At 47.8% G+C, this 26,892-nt stretch overlaps 1 protein-coding gene across 2 annotated transcripts in view; it reads left to right on the top strand.

Moving 5' to 3' along the window:
• The window catches only part of COL5A1 (collagen type V alpha 1 chain), a 157,052-nt gene extending 152,115 nt beyond the window's left edge, over positions 1–4,937 (top strand). Inside the window, exons 64-66 of one of the 2 annotated variants that reach the window (XM_040406465.1) lie at positions 588–656; positions 2,645–2,878; positions 3,483–4,937. In XM_040406465.1, the coding sequence (XP_040262399.1) occupies positions 588–656; positions 2,645–2,878; positions 3,483–3,629 (450 nt within the window). In that variant the 3' untranslated portion in view covers positions 3,630–4,937. Of the gene's footprint in view, positions 1–472; positions 542–587; positions 657–2,644; positions 2,879–3,482 lie in introns of both variants that reach the window. The other variant, XM_040406464.1, reaches the window with a different exon arrangement.
• The last annotated feature ends 21,955 nt before the right edge of the window (positions 4,938–26,892 follow it).

Raw genomic sequence — 26,892 nt, 5'->3', positions numbered from 1 at the left:
GCTGACAGACCCCATTATGTCAGAGATATGGCACTGCCTAGTGGCATACATTATGCTGGTGTGAATGGAGGCCTAGGCTGACCTTACACATTAGATAGCTGCCCACCCCCCATACACATATGTGTTCTGAATACGTACAGAGGAGTAAACTGCTTCCAGACACTTCTGGCGGCGGCTTATCTCCCCTGAGAATAAAGGGATCGACGTCTGCCTTTGGGGGAGATTTGAGAGGTAGAGGATCTTGAAATTGGCGCGTTTGGCTTATAAATATGTAATGTGTATGACCGGTGGGGGGGACAGTGTACGGCTTGTCACCTCTATTATAACACACGGTAGAGCACTGTATGAATGAGACCCTCAGACCGCTGTGGTCTTTGCCCCAGGAGGCCGGAGACGTACCCTTGGGGGCGTTATTTGCGATCCAGCCTCATAACTGTCTGTTTCTCCTTATCCTTTCTATTCCACAATTCAGGCTAGAATTACGTCCTGGCCCAAAGAGAATCCAGGCTCGTGGTTCAGTGAATTCAAGCGTGGTAAACTGGTAAGATTCCGCCTTTAGTTTCTGTAACTCATGTCGTATTTTACAGAATAAACTGGCTCGTTGGCCCAAAGAGGTGCCTGGTTCATGGTATAGTCATTACAAGCGGGGTTCTATGGTAAGTGGCTAACCCGGCCTCCAGTCCCAACCCGAGCACTGAGCTTGCTTCGGTAATGGCCATAGCACTCTGCATGTGTAACTAACACCGGGCATGGGGGACATGGCGTCTCCAGATGACAAGGAAAATCAGTTTAAGGTGGAACCAAGAAAACAAGGTTGGTGGTCATGTATGGTAATCTTCAGGATGTGGCTATCCATGACGTCTCCCAGTCAGCAGTGACATCCGGGACTGAAACCACTGAGAGCCTCAGTAATAGACAAATCTATAGTTCTGAGTGACGCTGAGCAGTAAGCGATGCACAGAGTCACGGATCAGGACGAGCCGCAGCTCTGAGGAATGGCTTCAATCGTTCCAATCTCATGTCCATAAACCTCAACTAGCAGAAATAACCATGGACTGCGGCCCGTAGGGGACAATTCTCAGGAGGCCATTACTTGGGGTATGTCCACCTTAACAGACACTCTGTTTCCCCTGGGAATGCGTTTTCCCCGGGCGCGGCGTTTTCTACAGGGGATGTCTGTGTGCTAGACAAAAGGCATCTACCTCGCCCCCTGTTCTGGGTACCTATGATCTCTTCATGATGACCTAATAAGAAGGTAGTTGTGGCATAAATGTCAGTCCTATCACATTTTTATCTTACGTTTAATATGTACATTTACCGGATGCCATACAGCGGCGTCCATCACCATAGCGTTTCATTGTAGAAAAAACGTACAATAACGTACAAATTTTTTACTGCCTTGGATGTATAGTGTACTGTACTGCTGCAGTGCATTGTGGGAGTTTACACCAGGCAACGCAATGCACCGCAGAAACATGTCAGTGTGTAAATCAGCACAGTGCAGGCAGATTCCAAGAGGCAGCCGGCAGAATTTTGCTTGCAGCTCTGGATGTATCTGGGGCAGAGTCATGAAACATCATGACATATACGCTGATTGGCTGCAGCAGCAGCGTGCTCTGTCCTCAGGATGCTGCGGCATTATTATCACTGACCCCCTCCATATTACACTAGTGCAGTCAGCAGGTCGACCGTCTCTACACACAGCAGTAATGCAGCCGACCCTGCGGTTTCAGAGGAGACGCTCGGCCTAGTCCGGTAGTCATGGAGAGTTAATGAGCGCCTCTGCTTTCATATCATAGGTACTCGGCTCAGCACAGGGTGGCTGCTTTGAAGTAGAAACTTTGCAGCTCTTGCTGGCATTAGTGTCTCTCCGTGTCTTAACTTCACAGCATCTTTTAAGCCGCCTCTATATTTTTTTTTCAATGACGATTTCTTTGCTATTGAGCAGTTTCTCCTAAACCTCCACTTCATCCTCTGCCCTCGGAGCTTTCTGCTTAGGATACAGGAGCTGACTGCAGGTACCGAAAAAACATGGCTTAAAGAAACAGCTACCAACACGTCTGTAAAGTGAGACCAGGGCAGGAGCGGCAGCCAGTGACCTCGGAGCGCCTCCATCTCTGCCCAGTAAGACATGGACGCCGCAGTAGGGAGCCCTGCAGCCTGTATGGATCACCCTTTACTCGTGTCGGTAGCTGGGTCTGAACCCGCATGCTGCTTTCTTCTCTTCAGTCCTCTTATTTCTCAGGCGGCAGATCGGTCCCAGTGCGGTTTGTATGGTTTTTACTTTGAGGATTTACATTGTTTTACTGGATTGTGTGGAATGATGATGTCATATTCTGTACACTCGAGGTCAGACCTGGGGGGTCTTAGGGCTACATATCATCCACTGTCAAAATACAGGTTAATCTAAAGACCAAGATGAGCCACACCGATCACTAGAATGACGTGGCAGCAGTTTCTGGAGGCCATGTTCAGCCACTGACTCTAGAGACATCCCCTCCCCCCCCCCCCATTACTGTAATGGCTGATTGCTCAGAAGACGCAGACCAGTCACTAGGACAAGCGATTGCGAGGCCCTACTTGTGGTGACGAGGGTTGTGTTACACATTCACTATTTACCCTGTAGATGTCTCATTCTTCTCAGCTTTCCTACGTGGATGCCGATGGAAACCCAGTTGGCGTGGTACAGATGACCTTCCTGAGGCTTCTCAGTGCTGCCGCCAAACAGAACATCACCTACAACTGCTACCAGTCTGTTGCCTGGCATGACGCCTCCACCAACAGCCACGACAAGGCGATCCGCTTCCTGGGCTCTAACGATGAAGAGATGTCTCATGACAACAACCCGTACATTCAGGCCATCATGGATGGATGTGCAGTAAGTGAATCAGCTACATCCGTCTCATCTGATATCTGCCCGCTGCGCCATTTACTTACTGTGACAGGTGATCAGATTATTAGAATGGCTGCCAGCGTCATGACAGGCATTGTTCTCATGACACGGAAAGTTCTGGATGTGAAGTAGCTGGACTAGCAAGGATACAGCCATCTATTGATCTGACAGTCAGACTGCAGAACACAATACGAGACGAGTATCATTAGTCCTGACACAAAAAACCATTTATCAATAGGAAATGAGTGCGGAGCAGCGGAGTCAGTGAGGTGGAAGCGACATGAGATCCTGCACCAGTCACTTCCAGTAACGTCAGGATAGTGGAGAACGCTGCCCATAGATTCCTGTGTTTTACCATGAGCCAGTATGGGGCTCAGCCAGTCCTGCCCCAAATCTTATGGGTTCCCTTACTGGAAAAGCAGCCATACTGGTTGGCACTCTCGTTCCTCAGCAAAGAAAATTAGCAGAATTTTTCTGATGGAATCGCGTAGTAAATACTGTATAGAGCGCCTCCATATATTGTGGCATGAAGTGGTTTATTAGGTGTGATGTGGATTTTGACATTTTTTTTCTCTTTCTTTCCCCTCAGTCTAAGCAGGGCTACCAGAAGACCATCCTGGAGCTGAACACTCCCAAAGTGGAGCAGGCCCCCATCGTGGATCTAATGTTCAATGACTTCGGAGACCCGACACAAAAATTTGGCTTTGAAGTGGGACCAGTGTGTTTCCTAGGCTAAAAACAAACAAAAAACTAAAAAAAACTCTACAAAAATAATAAAATTTTTAAAAAATTAAAAAGATAACTATACATAAATACACTTTTTTGAGAAAAGAGGCCAATAGCATAACAGAACGCCAAGTTTCCATATGAGCAACCTTGAAACCTCATCACGGCCTATAACTCGTCTCACGTGCACGTTCTTCAGCTGGGACAGAGAAGGCCTCGAGCCCCAGTCTGCCCTGGGTCACCGGCCCTAGACAAAGATAGAAAACCACTCGGTACCCACAGCCTTGGGATCACATGACCTAAACAGCATCACGTGACAATCATTAGGCGCTCCATGTGACCAGACGCTTGAATATTCCACAATGATGCAGATTCCGACCAGACGACTCTCCTCGCTTCCTACAGAAAGCAGACATCACTGGGCACGCCGTGCCCGCCTGTCCCTTTGTATTAAAGGTGCTTATATTTTTGTATGTAATTATTTGTATTGTATATTATTGTTATTTTTTTATTTTTAAGGAAAAAGTTGCCTTACCCTAAGCTTTAAGTCCTGCTTGTGACCTGGTGCAAAGCTGGGTTTCTTAAGGTAAATTCTGGCAAAGTCGTGGCAATCTGTGCATCTTATAAACCCAGATTTCAGTCTACAAACGCGTGGTACGCCCCTGTGTTTCTTACCTCCATTTTCATTGAATCGTTGCCGTTTAGGAAATAACCCGAGGAGACGGTTGCCAGCGATTTACACTCTAAGCAGTCGGCTTTTGTCTTAAGTAACTGGTCCAAACAAGCGAGTAACCCCAAAACACAGCGACACGCGAGGTCCCACATTTGTATAGAACCACGCTTTCATCAGAAGTATGGAGATATATTTTTAACTATTTTTGTAATTGATAAAAGACGTACGCCTTTAAGACACGATCCTACTGTAGATAACCATCCGGCTGACCCCAGTCACAGCGTCGGTATGATACATTTGGGGTACCGGCTGACGCTCTTGTACAGTATTATCACCGCCTCCTTTTTACCTCCAGGTTGCCTGGTGACGCCTGTAAAATCTGTCAGAAATAGGTGCTATGTTCTTCCTGTGGTGCTATTTTTTGTTTTCTTCATGAATTTGCTGACAGCGCTCCTCGGGGGGCACTCCGCCACTATTCCTGCACTAATGCTAGCTATGAGATATAATGCATGTTTCTTATTGTATTCATTCAAACTGTAGATATGGCGTAGTAATAATAAAGGAAGACAAGCCGAGGTGGAGTGTGGTGGCTTCTCCCACGAGTCCAGGTTTATGCTCAGATGCTGATTTTGGTGCTAAATTATGTTGTTTGTTTAAAAAGTGTTTGAGAAAAAGGTTTTGTATTCTCTCTTGTGCTGCCAGGTGGCGAATGTGCCCACACTGGTTATAATGGTTCCCAGTCTGGAGAGCCTTTCCATGACCAGTACTGTACGAGGCTGGAACGTCCGTGCACCTCACTGAACCAATAAAGTCAAAGGGACAACAAGCGCTTGAATTTGCCTCTTTTATGACCTTCCAAACACGAATCAGGTCTATAATCTGAGTCTCCTTGTCATGGCGGCCGGCTCCACGCGGATGTAACGTGCCAGACCGGTCGCTGCAGCCGCCATGTGAAGCCGCCTTATGCTACGTTTCTACAAGCAGCCCTTCCCAGAATCTCTCTCCTTTTGAGGCACCTGTTTAGTTTCCGAGCTTTCTTCGGGTCGGGGTGACCTCGACTTTTGTTTTAAAGTAACAGATGTTGAATATTCACTTTAATTACATTATTGATTTTTTTTTCCTATACAGCCCAGTGTGTGGGAAGTATAGGAAAAAAATACGTGTCCACTGTTTTATTACAGCTATATACCCCAGAAATAACGGGGAACATTTATTAAGCCCTTTATGCCACTATTGTGGCGTAAAAAAGTCACAAATTATGGCGCACACCGTATCTGCACCATAATTTGCGACTTTTCAGGAAAGGGGTGGGGCTTTGCGCTGCATGCTGGATTTACTATCACTTCCGCCAGTTTCTGGTGTAAGTTACAGCGAACGTCTGCCCTGCCTGTAGCTGGCGGAGGTATCTGACGCATCTCGGGCCGGCGTGTAGGAACTGCAGGCTATAAATGGCCCTCAATGTGCGAGTATGGAGCGCACGCAGCTCGGGTTTAAATACTGGTTACAAGTCCGACTTTATATAAATTAGAACTTCACATAACATAAGGCACAGAAATAAAGAGGGTTAATATGTATATCCCCCTCCCCCTATACATAATGTTGCTGGAATTAGAGTAGGACCCTAATTACCCCATGAAAACCCAATAACTCATAACGTCAGGCACAAAAAACTAAGTTCTGTATTTCTGAAAGTTCTGGTCTCGGCCTTGAGGATATTTTATATTTATCGCATTTTCCATCTGTCTCTACATTTAGAATTCACATTAGTCAATGTCAATGAGTCGTCGCCCTGAATCTACGCGCATTTCACACCACAAGACTATATTAACGCCTACATTTTATATTATATTTTTATCACATCTTCTATCAATATTTTTCCCAGGGAAAATATTCAGACTCGGTCCTGTCCCGGGGCCGACTATTAAAAGAAAAAAAAGTCTATATATTTTTGACCACGGAAGCAAAACTGGTTTTCACATTCAAGTAATAAAACCCGTCAGTGTCGCGGGGCGTCCGTGATTCTGTTTAGGTCATGTGATTAGTTAAACAATGAACGAGTTTCTAAGGTTATAGACGCCTGCAGAAAATGACATTTTATCCTGTGTAATTTCAGAATTTTTATTAATTTTCCTAATTATGGCTTCGAGTTTATCAAACGATACAAGAATAAAGCAGACCCTCCCAGAATCTGTACAGTCCCTCTAAGGCCTCTTTCACACAAACGTAAGGGCTCCGTGCCCGTGCTGTGGGCCGCAACGCACGGGCACCGACTGTGAGGCACGCAGATCACAGACCCATTCACTTAAATCAGGTCCCCGATCCGTCCGTTTTGCAGAAAGATAGAACAAGTTCTATCTTTTTGCGGAACAGACCACCACAGAAGTACTCCGTAGTGCTTCCGTGGGGTTCTATTCCATGCTTCAGTTACGTTCCGCACCGCATCTCCGGATTTGCGGACCCATTTAAGTGAATGGGTCCGCATCAGTGATGCGGAATGCACACGGCTGGTGACCCCTGTATTGCGGAACCGCCGTATGCGGCCCACAGCACGGGCACGGAGCCCTTACCTTCGTGTGAAAGAGGCCTTAGACTCCTGCACATTTTTAAATTAAGATGCCCTCATGGAGATTTTTATATTTTAAACCTGTGTAAAAATAAATGTATTAGAATTTTTTTTGTTTTTAATAAATCAAGTTTACTGTTCGTACCTGGTTACTTGATGTGAATGTTTTTTTTTCCTTTAAGTATAATAAAGATTTTTTTATTTATTTTTGTGCTCTGCTCCATGTGAGAATAAGTCGACAGCAGCCGAAATCAGGAACAATCAGAGGTGAAGGAAACTATTTCCGATAAAACTAAAGTAATACGAGCGAACGGCAAAGTACATGTAAAAACTCTGTGTATATTTATTTATTTTACGCTCACATTTGATATTTTTCTAGACTGCAGTGATGGAGGCGCCCGGTAAAAGGGAACATGGGGGGTGAAATCTACAGCAGCTCGGAGCTGCCATTCATTTCTGTCTTCATTTGAGCCTGAAATCAGAAGCAAATGAAGATGAATGTGGTGGACCCGCCGGCCCCTCCTGCTTCTGGTCACGTCCCCTTTTCAGAAAGTGGCAAGGGCGACACACAAATGCCACTTACGACAAAATTTGTGGCAAGTGGTATTTACAAATTTGCACCAAAAGAGGGGCAGAGGGAGATAATCCCTCATAGTGTCTGCTCCGGGGGCAGCATGGTAGAGAGCCGGAGGTGAATGTAGATAATAAACTGTACATTGCCTTTGCGTGCGATTACGGGATTTTCTTATAATTATCCAATTCGATAAATCTGTGCACTCGACATCTACTGTTACATTGCTCTGCAGAGAGCGCACCAGAGTCCTACAGATTGTGGGAAGAGATTCAATACAACTATACCTCCGAGTTTAGGAGTCCGGTGGGTGGTCCTGCTCAGAGACGGACTCCTAAGCACAGAGACTTAAATCGCAAACCTGAATCCGTTCTATATTTTAGTCGCCCTTCTTCCCACACTCTACATTCTCTCAATCAGCTTCATAGGTCGTCGCCTGGAATGGTTTTCAGTTAACAGGTAAGTCTCGTCCAGAGTTAGCGTACCTTCAGAAGGCCATGTATTTTGTGGTCCGCAAACGCAGATCCAACACATTTTTTTGCGCCCCTATTGACTTCAATGGGTCTGTGATGCGTATTTGTGGCCAAGAATAGGAAGGATATGTTCTATCTTTTGTGGCACGAACATATGGATGCGTAAAGCACACGGTAGCCACTTCTGAGGAAAAACAAGAGAAATGCTTAGGCCAAGAAACACAAGGAGTGGACAATACACCAGTGGAAATCTGACCAAATTTTTGATTTTGAGTACCAACGGCCATGATTTTGTGGGACGCAGATTGGGTGGTCTCTACATGTCTGGTTCCCACTGTGAATATCAATCGAGAAAAACGACTGAATGAAAAGGTGTCTAAACTTTGGCCTGGTGCAGTACATCTAACACAATCTGCTCAGCTCCTCCAGCCCACGGACAGGCTCCCTCTGATATCTAGATTATACTGGGAGACAAGACAAACGTTTACCTGCTGCGTCAGACATGGACGTAAGTGCAGAACCGAGGATGGGGAAATCTCATTCTTCTGTTTCTCACTATTTCTGTATGTGGAGGCTCTATATCCTGAGGGGCCCTATCGTTTTCAGAAAGCAAGCCTGGTCCTTGGACGAGAAAGCAACGTATGGGACAGATACGGCAGGAGATCTTCCAGACATAACCCTTCTGATGAAAGACACAGGGCGCCCACCTAAGAGGTTAATACACCCCCTCCTTCCTATCGCTTGTAGATGGGTGTCCGGCTGGTGCTTCGCCGCACAGCACATTATGGGTTCACTCCACTGTACATGCGCTCCTACTGAGACAGAACAGAATATGTGACAAGTCTGTGCACCGTGAATATTTATGCAGCGCAGTCTTATAAATAACACCATGGGAGGGTTCACAGCGGCCGGGGCAGGTAATAGGCGATAACAATACAAACCCTCGCTCCAGAAATCTCCGCTGATAAAACACTGTGATCGCTCACAGAAATCACTCATTAGAGGCCTCGGCGGTCCGCAGCCCCAAGATCGGAGGAGACGGGCAAATATTACCTCAAAATCACACTCCCTGTGCTGTGCAAACGTAGCGATCAGCAGATGGAGCAGAGCTGAAAGGGTCATGAACGCTACAGGCTGCATGGGTTTTGTACCGTGATAAGAGGAAGTACAACTGATGATGACACTTGCAGTCCTATGTAACACCAGATATCAGAGCGACTATTCTAATGTATAATGTAGTAGATGTCACCTGCAGTCCTATGTAACTCCACAGATAACACAGCCATAACTCTCTGAGTACAGATAATGTAGTAGATGTTGCCTGCAGTCCTATGTAACACCACATAGAACTCCTTGTAATGTCCTAAGACTGCTCTAATAATCTGCGCTGTGGACTAAAGCTTGTTGGTGTCTCACCTGCAGCATTCGGCTCTCTGTATAATTTGGGTGCTCCCTGGCCTTAAAGGTCATGAGTACCCATAGGTGACTAGGGCAGTGGTGGATGTGTACTGTTCAGTGTATGGGTGGTGAAGGGTTAACGTGTTCTGCTTTGCACTGAGAGTTCACAGAAATGGAGGATTCACACCCGGCAGGAGACGGCGAATCCCTCGTCCCAGGATTTCTCCAATTAACAAATTAATAATCAAGCCGGTGATGGCAGAAGAGAATAGCTGCTAATTCTGTCACTGGGATGGTGTAACCCCTTATATGCCTGACAACCTGCAGCACGCCACATGGCCGCCACTGGGGGCTGTAATACAGGGGATGAGGGTATACGTCAGTGTATGTGTCTGTAATACAGGGGATGGGGGTATACGTCATGTATGTGTCTGTAATACAGGGGATGGGGGTATACATCAGTGTATGTGTCTGTAATACAGGGGATGGGGGTATACATCAGTGTATGTGACTGTATTACAGGGGATGGGGGTATACATCAGTGTATGTGACTGTAATACAGGGGATGGGGGTATACATCAGTGTATGTGACTGTAATACAGGGGATGGGGGTATACTTCAGTGTATGTGACTATAATATAGGGGATGGGGGTATACATCAGTGTATGTGACTGTAATCCAGGGGATGGGGGTATACATCAGTGTATGTGACTATAATACAGGGGATGGGGGTATACATCAGTGTATGTGTCTGTAATACAGGGGATGGGGGTATACATCAGTGTATGTGACTGTAATACAGGGGATGGGGGTATACATCAGTGTATGTGTCTGTAATACAGGGGATGGGGGTATACATCAGTGTATGTGACTGTAATACAGGGGATGGGGGTATACATCAGTGTATGTGTCTGTAATACAGGTGATGGGGTATACATCAGTGTATGTGTCTGTAATACAGGGGATGGGGGTATACATCAGTGTATTTGACTGTAATACAGGGGATGGGGGTATACATCAGTGTATGTGTCTGTAATACAGGGGATGGGGGTATACATCAGTGTATGTGACTAATACAGGGGATGGGGGTATACATCAGTGTATGTGACTGTAATACAGGTGATGGTGATATACATCAGTGTATGTGACTGTAATACAGGGGATGGGGGTATACATCAGTGTATGTGACTATAATACAGGTGATGGGGGTATACTTCAGTGTATGTGACTATAATATAGGGGATGGGGGTATACATCAGTGTATGTGACTGTAATCCAGGGGATGGGGGTATACATCAGTGTATGTGACTATAATACAGGGGATGGGGGTATACATCAGTGTATGTGACTGTAATACAGGGGATGGGGGTATACATCAGTGCATGTGACTATAGTACATAGGATGGGGGTATACATCAGTGTATGTGACTGTAATACAGGGGATGGGGTATACATCAGTGTATGTGACTATAGTACATAGGATGGGGGTATACATCAGTGTATGTGACTGTAATACAGGGGATGGGGTATACATCATGTATGTGACTGTAATACAGGGGATGGGGGTATACATCATGTATGTGACTGTAATACAGAGGCTGGGGGTATACTTCAGTGTATGTGACTATAATACAGGTGATGGGGGTATACATCAGTGTATGTGACTAATACAGGGGATGGGGGTATACTTCAGTGTATGTGACTATAATACAGGTGATGGGGGTATACATCAGTGTATGTGACTATAATACAGGAGATGGGGGTATACATCAGTGTATGTGACTATAATACAGGGGATGGGGGTATACAACAGTGTATGTGACTGTAATACAGGAGATGGGGGTATACATCAGTGTATGTGACTATAATACAGGGGATGGGGGTATACTTCAGTGTATGTGACTATAGTACATAGGATGGGGGTATACATCAGTGTATGACTCTAATACAGGGGATGGGGTATACAACAGTGTATGTGTCTGTAATACAGGGGATGAGGGTATAAATCAGTGTATATGACTATACATCAGTGTATGTGACTGTAATACAGGGGATGGGGCTATACATCAGTGTATGTGACTAATACAGGGGATGGGGGTATACATCAGTGTATGTGACTGTAATACAGGGGATGAGGGTATAAATCAGTGTATATGACTATACATCAGTGTATGTGACTGTAATACAGGGGATGGGGCTATACATCAGTGTATGTGACTGTAATACAGGGGATGGGGGTATACATCAGTGTATGTGACTAATACAGGGGATGGGGGTATACATCAGTGTATGTGACTGTAATACAGGGGATGGGGGTATACATCAGTGTATGTGACTGTAATACAGGGGATGGGGGTATACATCAGTGTATGTGACTGTAATACAGGGGATGGGGGTATACATCAGTGTATGTGACTATAGTACATAGGATGGGGGTATACAACTGTTTATGTGACTGTAATACAGGGGATGGGGGTATACATCAGTGTATGTGACTGTAATACAGGGGATGGGGGTATACATCAGTGTATGTGACTGTAATACAGGGGATGGGGGTATACATCAGTGTATGTGACTAATACAGGGGATGGGGGTATACATCAGTGTATGTGACTGTAATACAGGGGATGGGGGTATACATAGTGTATGTGTCTGTAATACAGGGGATGGGGGTATACATCAGTGTATGTGACTGTAATACAGGGGATGGGGGTATACATCAGTGTATGTGACTGTAATACAGGGGATGGGGGTATACATCAGTGTATGTGACTGTAATACAGGGGATGGGGGTATACATCAGTGTATGTGACTGTAATACAGGTGATGGTGATATACATCAGTGTATGTGACTGTAATACAGGGGATAGGGGTATACATCAGTGTATGTGACTGTAATACAGGGGATGGGGGTATACTTCAGTGTATGTGACTATAATATAGGGGATGGGGGTATACATCAGTGTATGTGACTGTAATCCAGGGGATGGGGGTATACATCAGTGTATGTGACTATAATACAGGGGATGGGGGTATACATCAGTGTATGTGACTGTAATACAGGGGATGGGGGTATACATCAGTGCATGTGACTATAGTACATAGGATGGGGGTATACATCAGTGTATGTGACTGTAATACAGGGGATGGGGTATACATCAGTGTATGTGACTATAGTACATAGGATGGGGGTATACATCAGTGTATGTGACTGTAATACAGGGGATGGGGTATACATCATGTATGTGACTGTAATACAGGGGATGGGGGTATACATCATGTATGTGACTGTAATACAGAGGCTGGGGGTATACTTCAGTGTATGTGACTATAATACAGGTGATGGGGGTATACATCAGTGTATGTGACTAATACAGGGGATGGGGGTATACTTCAGTGTATGTGACTATAATACAGGTGATGGGGGTATACATCAGTGTATGTGACTATAATATAGGGGATGGGGGTATACAACAGTGTATGTGACTGTAATACAGGAGATGGGGGTATACATCAGTGTATGTGACTATAATACAGGGGATGGGGGTATACTTCAGTGTATGTGACTATAGTACATAGGATGGGGGTATACATCAGTGTATGACTCTAATACAGGGGATGGGGTATACATCAGTGTATGTGTCTGTAATACAGGGGATGAGGGTATAAATCAGTGTATATGACTATACATCAGTGTATGTGACTGTAATACAGGGGATGGGGCTATACATCAGTGTATGTGACTAATACAGGGGATGGGGGTATACATCAGTGTATGTGACTGTAATACAGGGGATGGGGGTATACATCAGTGTATGTGACTAATACAGGGGATGGGGGTATACATCAGTGTATGTGACTGTAATACAGGGGATGGGGGTATACATCAGTGTATGTGACTGTAATACAGGGGATGGGGGTATACATCAGTGTATGTGACTGTAATACAGGGGATGGGGGTATACATCAGTGTATGTGACTATAGTACATAGGATGGGGGTATACAACTGTTTATGTGACTGTAATACAGGGGATGGGGGTATACATCAGTGTATGTGACTGTAATACAGGGGATGGGGGTATACATCAGTGTATGTGACTGTAATACAGGGGATGGGGGTATACATCAGTGTATGTGACTAATACAGGGGATGGGGGTATACATCAGTGTATGTGACTGTAATACAGGGGATGGGGGGTATACATAGTGTATGTGTCTGTAATACAGGGGATGGGGGTATACATCAGTGTATGTGACTGTAATACAGGGGATGGGGGTATACATCAGTGTATGTGACTGTAATACAGGGGATGGGGGTATACATCAGTGTATGTGACTGTAATACAGGTCATGGGGGTATAAATCAGTGTATGTGACTAATACAGGGGATGGGGGTATACATCAGTGTATGTGACTATAGTACATAGGATGGGGGTATACATCAGTGTATGTGACTGTAATACAGGGGATGGGGGTATACATCAGTGTATGTGACTATAATACAGGGGATGGGGGTATACAACAGTGTATGTGACTGTAATACAGGAGATGGGGGTATACATCAGTGTATGTGACTAATACAGGGGATGGGGGTATACATCAGTGTATGTGACTGTAATACAGGGGGTGGGGGTATACATCAGTGTATGACTCTGTAATACAGGTGATGGGGGTATACATCAGTGTATGACTCTGTAATACAGGGGATGGGGGTATACACCAGTGTATGTGACTGTAATACAGAGGCTGGGGGTATACATCAGTGTATGTGTCTGTAATACAGGGGATGGGGGTATACATCAGTGTATGTGACTGTAATACAGGGGATGGGGGTATACATCAGTGTATGTGACTAATACAGGGGATGGGGGTATACATCAGTGTATGTGACTGTAATACAGGGGATGGGGGTATACATCATGTATGTGACTATAATACAGGGGATGGGGGTATACATCAGTGTATGTGACTGTAATACAGAGGCTGGGGGTATACATCATGTATGTGACTATAGTACATAGGATGGGGGTATACATCAGTGTATGTGTCTGTAATACAGGGGATGGGGGTATACATCATGTATGTGTCTGTAATACATAGGATGGGGGTATACATCAGTGTATGTGACTGTAATACAGGGGATGGGGGTATACATCATGTATGTGTCTGTAATACAGGGGATGGGGGTATACATCAGTGTATGTGACTATAGTACATAGGATGGGGGTATACATCAGTGTATGTGACTATAGTACATAGGATGGGGGTATACATCAGTGTATGTGTCTGTAATACATAGGATGGGGGTATACATCAGTGTATGTGACTGTAATACAGGGGATGGGGGTATACATCATGTATGTGTCTGTAATACATAGGATGGGGGTATACATAGTGTATTTTATACTACGTCTCCATGTGTACACCCCCCACTATAAATCCTTTCTGGTCATGAAACCCATTTACAACCCAGGACATTTATGGCACCGCTGATTTCTCATGGAGCAGAGGGGCCCCCAAACCTCATTGCCCCTAAGGCCCCTCGCCTCCATGTAACCACACACACTGGGGTCCGTTACAAACCCCCTTTCTATGACTTTACCTTTTTACACCTGTCACCATTTTTGCGTAGTGTTTGCCAGTTGGGAGCTGCAGAGGCCAGGACATGGATCCTGACAAATTTACTAACTTTTACGCATAAATGGTGATGAAAAACTATTCCACTCAGGGAGTGGAGTGTTTTTTTCTCGAAGCGCTCACCTTGTCATAAATTAACCAAATTATACAGCAGCGCAGGGGGAAACGGAGACTAGCGTAAAAAGCTGGTCTTAGTAAATGACCCCCATTGTTCTCTATTTTCTCAGAAAAGCAGCATCTTATTAGCGTGCAGCCGGCGCCTCCTCCGATTCTTAACCCTCGTGTAACCGCATGCGACAATTACAGATCTTAGCATGAAATCGACAGATGCATCGCCAACCGCCCGGCGTGAAGAAGGGAACAAGCAGCAGGATGACGCAATGGAAAATATCCGCCTGGACGGCAGGAAGAAAACATGGCTACCTGCTGGGCCGGTGTCAACAAGTAGAGTCCATTCAGTTTGGGCAAAGGAGGAGCCACGGGAGGCAGAAACGTGTCTTACAACTGCCCAACAGCTACAGAGCAGCCCTATACTAATAAGCCCCTTCTCTTCTTACTCTATTCCTGACAACCAATATTAGCAGATATTACAGCATCCACTGCGGTTGTCACCCAGCTGTCCACATCCTGTCACAGCAGGCACAGACTTTTAATGTAGGAATGCCAAAAAATGATCATGGAAGCCATTTATTAAGATCTGGCGTAAAAATAGTTGCCAAGGACATTCTTGTGGCCACTTGTCGCATGGGCGTTTTTATGCCAAGTATGACAGACGGGTGGGATGGGAAAAGAGAGGGGGCATGCCAGGGCTGGAACTCTGGCCTCAGCAAACAGGTGAAAAGTAGACGGAAAAACTACACCAGCCTGGGGCTATCAGTCAGGGGCTGGTGGGTTACCAGAAAGGCGCATAGACTGCCATACATGCACCTAATAAATTGGCCATATGCAGGGGGTCAACTAAGACCAGCGCAAATGTCCCCCATTAAGTGTGACCAAAGAACATGCAGCAGTGCAACTACAGACTGAAATATACCTTGACTGGGGGGGAGAGGAGGAGATTCTGTCCCTTTAATTATGTTCCCTTTTATTATTACCATTCTGTGTAATAATGTGCCTTTTAATGTAGTACACATCCCCCATTGTGCTGCTAAGAACACATTCCTGAGTGATCTGCACACTGGAGGAGGGGCAAGAAGGTTTAAACTCTGTGGCACACATAGAACTTTAACCTAGGTAGGGTGTAAGCATTGATTTGCCTTATCTCTTGTACACCCTGGGGTGTCAGTCATGTGTTATACACGTTATAGACAGCCATGTGTTACAGCATCGATGGAGTTGCATATTTAGGCTAGTGAGGTTTTTACTTTCTATTATTCGGTATGTGATTTGTGTGTGTAAACTTATATTTAATCACACTTTACTAAATATATTTACTCACTTAGCCTGCGTAAGCCTATTCATTCTCAAATCTTTTGAATTCACGTTTTGAATTTAGACACCCTGAAACAGCAGGCCTCCCCACAACATCCAGGCACATGGGTGGAGTAAGTGTCCTCAATGAGGGCAAAGTGATGGTGGCCGTACGTTTCTCATGTTCTTGTACACTCTGTTATTATACTCCCACCTGTGTGAAGTTGGCACCCTATGTTCTTAAATGTCAAAAAGAAATACACCATTCGTTTGTGCTGCGTTTGTGCCGCAAAAATGAACGTTTGCGCCGCTTTGGTTTCCGAGATATTGCGCGCTTGATTTGCTGAAACCCCGCCCACTTTCCACCCCATGTTTTTAACCCTGACCCTAGACCCCCCCAGGTGTGCTGCAGCTTGTCTCCCTCCCCCCCCCCCCACAACTTTTTTTGGGGCGCAAGCATTATATATATATTTTTTCTGCGTACGCTGACTGTGGCCGGCACTCTTAGCGTCCGGCCACTTTTAGCGCATCGCACACCCCACCGCTGATCAACTTCGGACGGTTGATCAGCGAGTTGGAATTTTTATTTTTAAATGTAAAATTCTTTGGCCTTTTTATTTAGTTATTTTTTTTGTCTGTTAGGTTTAGGGTAAGTTCGCGAACACCCGTGCCCCCACACACACGCACACCAAATAAAGTTTATCACGCACACACACACTCCCCTACGGCCCGCTGGATGTTCTCGGCCGAGGAGGCATACACCCAGCTTGCCTCCGAGTCAGAGAGCCCCAGTGAGGACGAGGATCACCCCAGTTTTCTTTTGTCATCTGCGTCCTCATCATCTAGCGATGAGGATGAGCCCCCAAGGCAGCGGAGACACCGCCAGGCGGATCGAGGGGACCGCCATGCTAGGGACCCTGTGGCCCACCCTAGTACGAGCAGCTCTGGGGCTCGTACTAGTTTTCCGGCCCACCAGTTAAGTCCACCGGAGCCCCCTACCGGTGACCTTGTCTGGTGTACCCCAGAGCGTTTTGAGCCCGTGATTCCTGATTTTGTAGGCCGACCAGGAATCCAGATTCCCACAGTGGGCTTCACTGAATACGACCACTTTAGTCTTTTTTTCAGTGACCACTTTATGAATCTGATGGTGGAGCAGACGAACCTGTACGCCCAATAGTTCATTGCACAGCACCCGGGCTCCATTTTGGCTAGGCCCGGTGGCTGGACTCCGGTCTGTGCAGCCGAGATGAGGACGTTTTGGGGCCTCGTGCTGCATATGGGCCTAGTCAAGAAACCTAGTGTCAGGCATTACTGGAGTGGGGACGTCCTCTACCAGACCCCACTTTACAGTACGGACATGACACGTACCCGGTTTGAGGCCATCCGGAAATGCCTGCATTAGCCCCGGAATAAAGCTTAGCTAACACTTGAGAGAAAGTGAAGATATCAGCATCCTGCACACTCATCCAGCATGTATTACTGGGGGGACAAACAGACCTCACATCCAGCATGTATTACTGGGGGGACAAACAGACTTCACATCCAGCATGTATTACTGGAGGACACACAGACTTCACATCCAGCATGTATCACTGGGGGGACACACAGACTTCACATCCAGCATGTATTACTGGGGGGGGGGGGGGGGGGGGGGGACGCAGACCTCACATCCAGCATGTATCACTGGGGGGGGGACACAGACCTTACATCCGGCATATATTACTGGGGGACACACGGACCTCACATCCAGCATGTATTACTGGAGGACACACATACCTCACATCCGGCATGTATTACTGGGGGGGGGACACAGACCTCACATCCGGCATGTATTACTGGGGGACACACAGACCTCACATCCAGCATGTATTACTGGGGGACACACAAACCTCACATCCACCATATATTACTGGGGGACACACAGACCTCACATCCAGCATGTATTACTGGGGGACACACAGACCTCACATCCAGCATGTATTACTGGGGGACACACAGACCTCACATCCAGCATGTATTACTGGGGGACACACAGACCTCACATCCAGCATGTATTACTGGGGGACACACAGACCTCACATCCAGCATGTATTACTGGGGGACACGCAGACCTCACATCTACTTATGGTGAGCACTGATATACTGTATGTAATAAGCATCACTTTTGCAGGGTAGAGGTGTCTGTAGCCTCATATTGTGGAGCTGTGGGGGGGACACAGGCCTCACATCCGGCATATATTACTGGGGGGGGGACACAGAACTCACATCCAGCATGTATAACTGGGGGACACACAAACCTCACATCCACAATATATTACTGGGGGACACACAAACCTCACATCCACCATATATTACTGGGGGACACACAGACCTCACATCCAGCATGTATTACTGGGGGACACACAGACCTCACATCCAGCATGTATTACTGGAGGACACACAGACCTCACATCCAGCATGTATTACTGGAGGACACACAGACCTCACATCCAGCATGTATTACTGGGAGACACACAGACCTCACATCCAGCATGTATTACTGGAGGACACACAGACCTCACATCCACCATATATTACTGGGGGACACACAGACCTCACATCCAGCATGTATTACTGGGGGACACACAGACCTCACATCCAGCATGTATTACTGGAGGACACACAGACCTCACATCCAGCATGTATTACTGGAGGACACACAGACCTCACATCCAGCATGTATTACTGGGAGACACACAGACCTCACATCCAGCATGTATTACTGGAGGACACACAGACCTCACATCCAGCATGTATTACTGGAGGACACACAGACCTCACATCCGGCATGTATTACTGGGGGGGGAGGGGGGGGACACAGACCTCACATCCAGCATGTATTACTGGGGGGGGAGGGGGGGGGACACAGACCTCACATCCAGCATGTATTACTGGAGGACACACAGACCTCACATCCAGCATGTATTACTGGGGGACACACAGATCTCACATCCAGCATGTATTACTGGGGGACACACAGACCTCACATCCAGCATGTATTACTGGAGGACACACAGACCTCACATCCGGCATGTATTACTGGAGGACACACAGACGTCACATCCAGCATGTATTACTGGGGGACACACAGACCTCACATCCAGCATGTATTACTGGAGGACACACAGAGCTCACATCCAGCATGTATTACTGGGGGACACACAGACCTCACATCCGGCATGTATTACTGGGGGGACACAGACCTCACATCCAGCATGTATTACTGGGGGGACACACAGACCTCACATCCGGCATGTATTACTGGGGGGACACACAGACCTCACATCCGGCATGTATTACTGGGGGACACACAGACCTCACATCCGGCATGTATTACTGGGGGGGGGGGGGACACAGACCTCACATCCAGCATGTATTACTGGAGGACACACAGACCTCACATCCAGCATGTATTACTGGGGGACACGCAGACCTCACATCCAGCATGTATTACTGGGGGGGACACAGACCTCACATCCAGCATGTATTACTGGGGGGACACACAGACCTCACATCCGGCATGTATTACTGGGGGACACGCAGACCTCACATCCAGCATGTATTACTGGGGGACACACAGACCTCACATCCAGCATGTATTACAGGGGGGGGGGGACACACAGACCTCACATCCAGCATGTATTACTGAGGGTACACAGACCTCACATCCAGCATGTATTACTGGGGGACACACAGACCTCACATCCAGCATGTATTACTGGGGGGACACGCAGACCTCACATCCAGCAAGTATTACTGGGGGACACAGAGACCTCACATCCAGCATGTATTACTGGGGGACACACAGACCTCACATCCAGCATGTATTAGTGGAGGACACACAGACCTCACATCCAGCATGTATTACTGGGGGACACAGACCTCACATCCAGCATGTATTACTGGGGGACACACAGACCTCAAATCCAGCATGTATTACTGGGGGACACACAGACCTCACATCCAGCATGTATTACTCGGGGACACACAGACCTCACATCCAGCATGTATTACTGGAGGACACACAGACCTCACTTCCAGCATGTATTACTGGGGGACACACAGACCTCACATCCGGCATGTATTACTGAGGGACACACAGACCTCACATCCAGCATGTATTACTGGGGGACACACAGACCTCACATCCAGCATGTGATACTGGGGGGATACAGACTGCACATCCAGCATGTATTACTGGGGGGACACAGACCTCACATCCAGCATGTATTACTGGGGGACACACAGACCTCACTTCCAGCATGTATTACTGGGGGACACACAGACCTCACATCCAGCATGTATTACTGGGGGGACACACAGACCTCACATCCGGCATGTATTACTGGGGGACACGCAGACCTCACATCCAGCATGTATTACTGGGGGACACACAGACCTCACATCCAGCATGTATTACTGGGGGACACACAGACCTCACATCCGGCATGTATTACTGGGGGACACACAGACCTCACATCCGGCATGTATTACTGGGGGACACACAGACCTCACATCCAGCATGTATTACAGGGGGGGGGGACACACAGACCTCACATCCAGCATGTATTACTGAGGGGACACAGACCTCACATCCAGCATGTATTACTGGGGGACACACAGACCTCACATCCAGCATGTGTTACTGGGGGACACACAGACCTCACATCCAGCATGTATTACTGGGGGGACACGCAGACCTCACATCCAGCATGTATTACTGGGGGGACACGCAGACCTCACATCCAGCAAGTATTACTGGGGGACACACAGACCTCACATCCATCATGTATTATTGGAGGACACACAGACCTCACATCCAGCATGTATTACTGGGGGACACACAGACCTCACATCCAGCATGTATTAGTGGAGGACACACAGACCTCACATCCAGCATGTATTACTGGGGGACACACAGACCTCACATCCGGCATGTATTACTGAGGGACACACAGACCTCACATCCAGCATGTATTACTGGGGGACACACAGACCTCACATCCAGCATGTATTACTGGGGGACACACAGACCTCACATCCAGCATGTATTACTGGGGGACACACAGACCTCACATCCAGCATGTGATACTGGGGGGATACAGACTGCACATCCAGCATGTATTACTGGGGGGACACAGACCTCACATCCAGCATGTATTACTGGGGGACACACAGACCTTACATCCAGCATGTATTACTAGGGGACACACAGACCTCACATCCAGCATGTATTACTGGGGGACACACAGACCTCACATCTACTTATGGTGAGCACTGATATACTGTATGTAATAAGCATCACTTTTCCAGGGTAGAGGTGTCTGTAGCCTCATAGTGTGGCGCTGCGGTGGGCACTGTGCCATCCATTATCCGGTGCTCGGCCCTATGTGGCTGGTGTTACCCTGGTTCTCTCCTCTTATTGTCCCCTCACTGTTGGGCAGCAGCAGTTTGACCACCAGAAATCCACCATCTATGTTTAAGGTGGAGGATGTGGGGGTCTCTGGGTCAGCCATGTAAAGGAGTCTCCATCTCACTCAGATCACCCAGTCTTATGCCCCGAAACACCCACCCAAAAAGTGGTATCTAGCCCCAGCTTTGGGGTCTCCTTATAACAGATGAAGAGGAGGGGAACCAGGATCGGGAGCTGCCCCCTCCTCCCTGCCCCCACATAAGTAATTCTCACCTGCAGGGGCTTCTCCTTATTGTAGAGCTGATCTCGCACTCAATTATCACCTCAGTATGGAGGACGGTGATGGAGGGTCTCGTGGGGGGGTCATTTTCACAGTACGTGCCCAGCCCTGCCTATGTGAATGACCCTCAGGATACCGGCTGCCCTCCATCACATATAGAGAGGGTGTACGTGGGCACAGAAGCTGCTTCCCCCTCCCCCATCCTATATATATATATATTCATACATGTAGTATGGTCATAAACATGTATTCCGGTTCCTGAGCCGCTCTGCCGTGTGAAGACCACCATGGCGGATGCGTCAGTGCCCGTGTAGACAACCGGCTTACCACACACCCTCAAAGGCGGATTAATCCTCGCATGTTTTATATTGTCCCTCTTCCTCACCTCACTGTAGTGCTGGAATTTTAAGAACCGGGAAGCTCAGGATGAACAGAGCAATAGACGGGGGCTCTGCAGTGTCCTCTGCAGTGTCAGTAGTGAGATGCGGTTGCTATGGATTACAGCAGAGGAGCGCCATAGTGATCATACCGCCAGCAGATTATCAGGTTATTCCGCACTCACCGGAGGAGGAGAATGCCGAGCTCCACCTTGTAGCTGCGGATCTTCTGATCTCCTCAGCACAGATGAGCCCCAGGTCCGGGGATGAAATAATGAATTCAGACTCCTCTGCTGATAAATCAGAAGGACGCAGCTCCGGGGTCGCACACAGGACGGGACGTTACTGCCGACACGGTGCCACTAAAACACCTTCTACAGCACCATTAATGGAACGGTACATGAACCTCTGCCCCACCATCCCAGGGCCTCGATCATAGGAGCAGGTGGCCCGGTGGGTGCTTCAGATATAAGCCCACCCTTATTATCATGAACACAAAACCACAAGGCCAATGGGCCGAATGAGACCCCCGTGACAGTAAAGTGGATGTACAGGGAGTATATTAACCTCCACCAGACCACCTATTTGGTCCACTGGGAATGGGCACTGCTTATCCTGAGAAGTACAGACCAGAAGGGCCAGCACATACCACAGGCCCACCAGGGCTGCACAGGCACACCAGTAGGTTATCAGTGAGGACCTGACTACTAACAGCATTGGGGGTATGAGGGCACCAAACAGCTGGCCTATTCCCGCATCCTCCAGCCCACATGGCGGTTCTGTACCTGTGCCTGCTCTGCCAGCATCCAGCGCTCGCAGCAGGTGTGCCAGTTCTGCTGCCCATTCCTTCTGCTATCCTCAGTAGCCAAGTCAATGAGGGCAGGAAATGCAATTACTATAATGGATGGTGTCAGTGCCCGGCGCGCAAAGTGCTGGTGCCAAAGTGCAGCTTAACGAGGGCCAGAAAGAAAAAAGAGCTAGCCATTATGAGAGGAGGATGGCACCAGCAGGTACTGAGCGGCACAGAATCCATGAAAGAGTGAGGAGGAAGCACAGCGCCCACCACACGTTACCCACAGCCATTTATTCCATAAAGCACCCAGAATCCTCTTCTCCAGATCATTTCACCAACAGAAGTGATCCTGCAGCGGGCCCAGGGGGCGATACCCACAGGGGAAGGTATTGGGAGAGGAGTTGCAGTCTCCCTAACTAGTGGGGAAGATAATGAGCAAGGAGCCATCTTCCAGATGACAGCCGCTCCCGCTCTTTCATAAAGTAAGGGTGGATGGTCTTATAGCGACAGCTCTTCTACATATCATTTTGTAAAAAAGAAACCCAAAACTTAAAAAATATCACATGTAAAGGCCATGGAACCTAGAAACCCAACTGGACATAAACTGCACCAAAGTTTCAGTCTTCATTTCTTCAATTATTTTCTATGGTTTGCAACCCCCAGTAATACATGCTGGATGTGAGGTCTGTGTGTCCCCCAGTAATACATGCTGTGTGTCCCCCAGTAATACATGCTGGATGTGAGGTCTGCGTGTCCCCCCAGTAATACATGCTGGATGTGAGGTCTGTGTGTCCCCCAGTAATACATGCTGGATGTGAGGTCTGTGTGTCCCCCAGTAATACATGCTGGATGTGAGGTCTGTGTGTCCCCCAGTAATACATGCCGGATGTGAGGTCTGTGTGTCCCCCAGTAATACATGCTGGATGTGAGGTCTGTGTCCCCCAGTAATACATGCTGGATGTGAGGTCTGTGTCCCCCAGTAATACATGCTGGATGTGAGGTGTGTGTGTCCCCCAGTAATACATGCTGTGTGTCCCCCAGTAATACATGCTGGATGTGAGGTCTGCGTGTCCCCCCAGTAATACATGCTGGATGTGAGGTCTGTGTGTCCCCCAGTAATACATGCTGGATGTGAGGTCTGTGTGTCCCCCAGTAATACATGCTGGATGTGAGGTCTGTGTGTCCCCCAGTAATACATGCCGGATGTGAGGTCTGTGTGTCCCCCAGTAATACATGCTGGATGTGAGGTCTGTGTCCCCCAGTAATACATGCTGGATGTGAGGTCTGTGTCCCCCAGTAATACATGCTGGATGTGAGGTCTGTGTGTCCCCCAGTAATACATGCTGGATGTGAGGTCTGTGTGTCCCCCAGTAATACATGCTGGATGTGAGGTCTGTGTGTCCCCCAGTAATACATGCTGGATGTGAGGTCTGTGTGTCCCCCAGTAATACATGCTGGATGTGAGGTCTGTGTGTCCCCCAGTAATACATGCCGGATGTGAGGTCTGTGTGTCCCCCAGTAATACATGCCGGATGTGAGGTCTGTGTGTCCCCCAGTAATACATGCTGGATGTGAGGTCTGTGTGTCCTCCAGTAATACATGCCGGATGTGAGGTCAGTGTGTCCCCCCCCCCCCAGTAATACATGCTGGATGTGAGGTCTGTGTGTCCCTCAGTAATACATGCTGGATGTGAGGTCTGTGTGTCCCCCAGTAATACATGCTGGATGTGAGGTCTGTGTGTCCTCCAGTAATACATGCCGGATGTGAGGTCTGTGTGTCCTCCAGTAATACATGCCGGATGTGAGGTCAGTGTGTCCCCCCCCCCAGTAATACATGCTGGATGTGAGGTCTGTGTGTCCCCCAGTAATACATGCTGGATGTGAGGTCAGTGTGTCCTCCAGTAATACATGCTGGATGTGAGGTCTGTGTGTCCTCCAGTAATACATGCTAGATGTGAGGTCTGTGTGTCCCCCAGTAATACATGCTGGATGTGAGGTCAGTGTGTCCTCCAGTAATACATGCTGGATGTGAGGTCTGTGTGTCCTCCAGTAATACATGCTGGATGTGAGGTCAGTGTGTCCTCCAGTAATACATGCCGGATGTGAGGTCAGTGTGTCCCCCCCCCCCCAGTAATACATGCTGGATGTGAGGTCTGTGTGTCCCCCAGTAATACATGCTGGATGTGAGGTCTGTGTGTCTCCCCCAGTAATAAATGCTGGATGTGAGGTCTGTGTGTCTCCCCCAGTAATACATGCTGGATGTGAGGTCTGCGTGTCCCCCAGTAATACATGCTGGATGTGAGGTCTGTGTGTCCCCCAGTAATACATGCTGGATGTGAGGTCTCTGTGTCCCCCAGTAATACATGCTGGATGTGAGGTCTGTGTCCCCCAGTAATACATGCCGGATGTGAGGTCAGTGTCGTCGTCCCCCCCCCCCCCCCCCCCCCCCCCCCCCCCCCAGTAATACATGCTGGATGTGAGGTCTGTGTGTCCCCCAGTAATACATTCTTCAGGTCCCTTTCCCTCCTCTTCATACACGTCTGTTGTGCGCAGCCTCTTCCCCCTGTTCCGATGCCTCACACAGAGACTAGAGCAGAGAAAGCCGTCAGACCCGACAGATTTATGTCAGATTCTGCAGCACAACAGCTAAGTGAAGGACTTGCACATACTCTGCAGAAGAAAAATGGTGACTTGCTTATTTTTGCTTTTAGGAACCAAATGAACAGTAAAACACAATTCGGTGCTGAGCTTTCCATTTCTCATACCCGCCATTTGTGTTACTCATCTACTGTAACTTACCAGCTGCGATTGCAGGAGTAGAAGACCTGATTATACCCTGCAACTGCACAGAATCAGCTTTCCATTTACTGATTGCAAGCAGAGACCTTTAAAAAGGTAGACAGAAGACAGGAGTTCGGCCGGTGGGGGAGGGGCAGACACATCCTAACAGCTGTATTCCCTGTATGGCTATGATGGATGGCGCCACACACGTCAGCCGCCAGGTTCATTCGCTCAGGGCTGATACAATCAGTTTAGCTGCGAGAGAACCACATTTTATGGATCGAGCGGCACAACATGAAAGTATCAGAGGAGTCGTATGCGCCGCTACGCTGTGAGCAGAACACGTCCAGGCTTTTATTTTACGTGAAATAAAGTGGATGATTTAGTTTAGGGGAGAGCGGAGAGGAGCGGCAGAAGCTTGCCTGATGCCGCCGCCGGCTTATGGGGTAGATAGATCTTGTTGGCAGGGTAAAGAGCCTGGCACAAATACTTAGGCCGAGTCTGAGGAACGGAGACGTCAGACCCCATGGGGACAAGACGCTGGAGACAAGTGTTGGTTTAAGCTGGATTCCAGCCACAGCTCAAAACTGTCCAATGTGGAATATGCAACACAAGAGCCCCGAGTGCCCCAGCATGGCACCACCACATACAGAGGGGGTGAAGCCAACTAGATACAGGGCAGCAGAGCACAAACAACTGGGGTCCTGAGACATCACTGTAACATGTGTTCTATTCCCCTGCAGCACCCCCGCAGGAGAAATGGAGCATGACAGGGTTGGGTCCTCCAGGGCTAAATACGCTCTAGGTAGCGGCCATCCATTCTGCATCATTATCAGAGGGTAGGAATGAAAGATTCAATCATCTC

Source organism: Bufo bufo, chromosome 8 (assembly GCF_905171765.1).
Source record: "Bufo bufo chromosome 8, aBufBuf1.1, whole genome shotgun sequence".
Taxonomy (NCBI): Eukaryota; Metazoa; Chordata; class Amphibia; order Anura; family Bufonidae; genus Bufo; species Bufo bufo.
The sequence above is the reverse complement of the archived record's forward strand: the minus strand, read 5'-3'. Positions and strand labels throughout refer to the sequence as shown.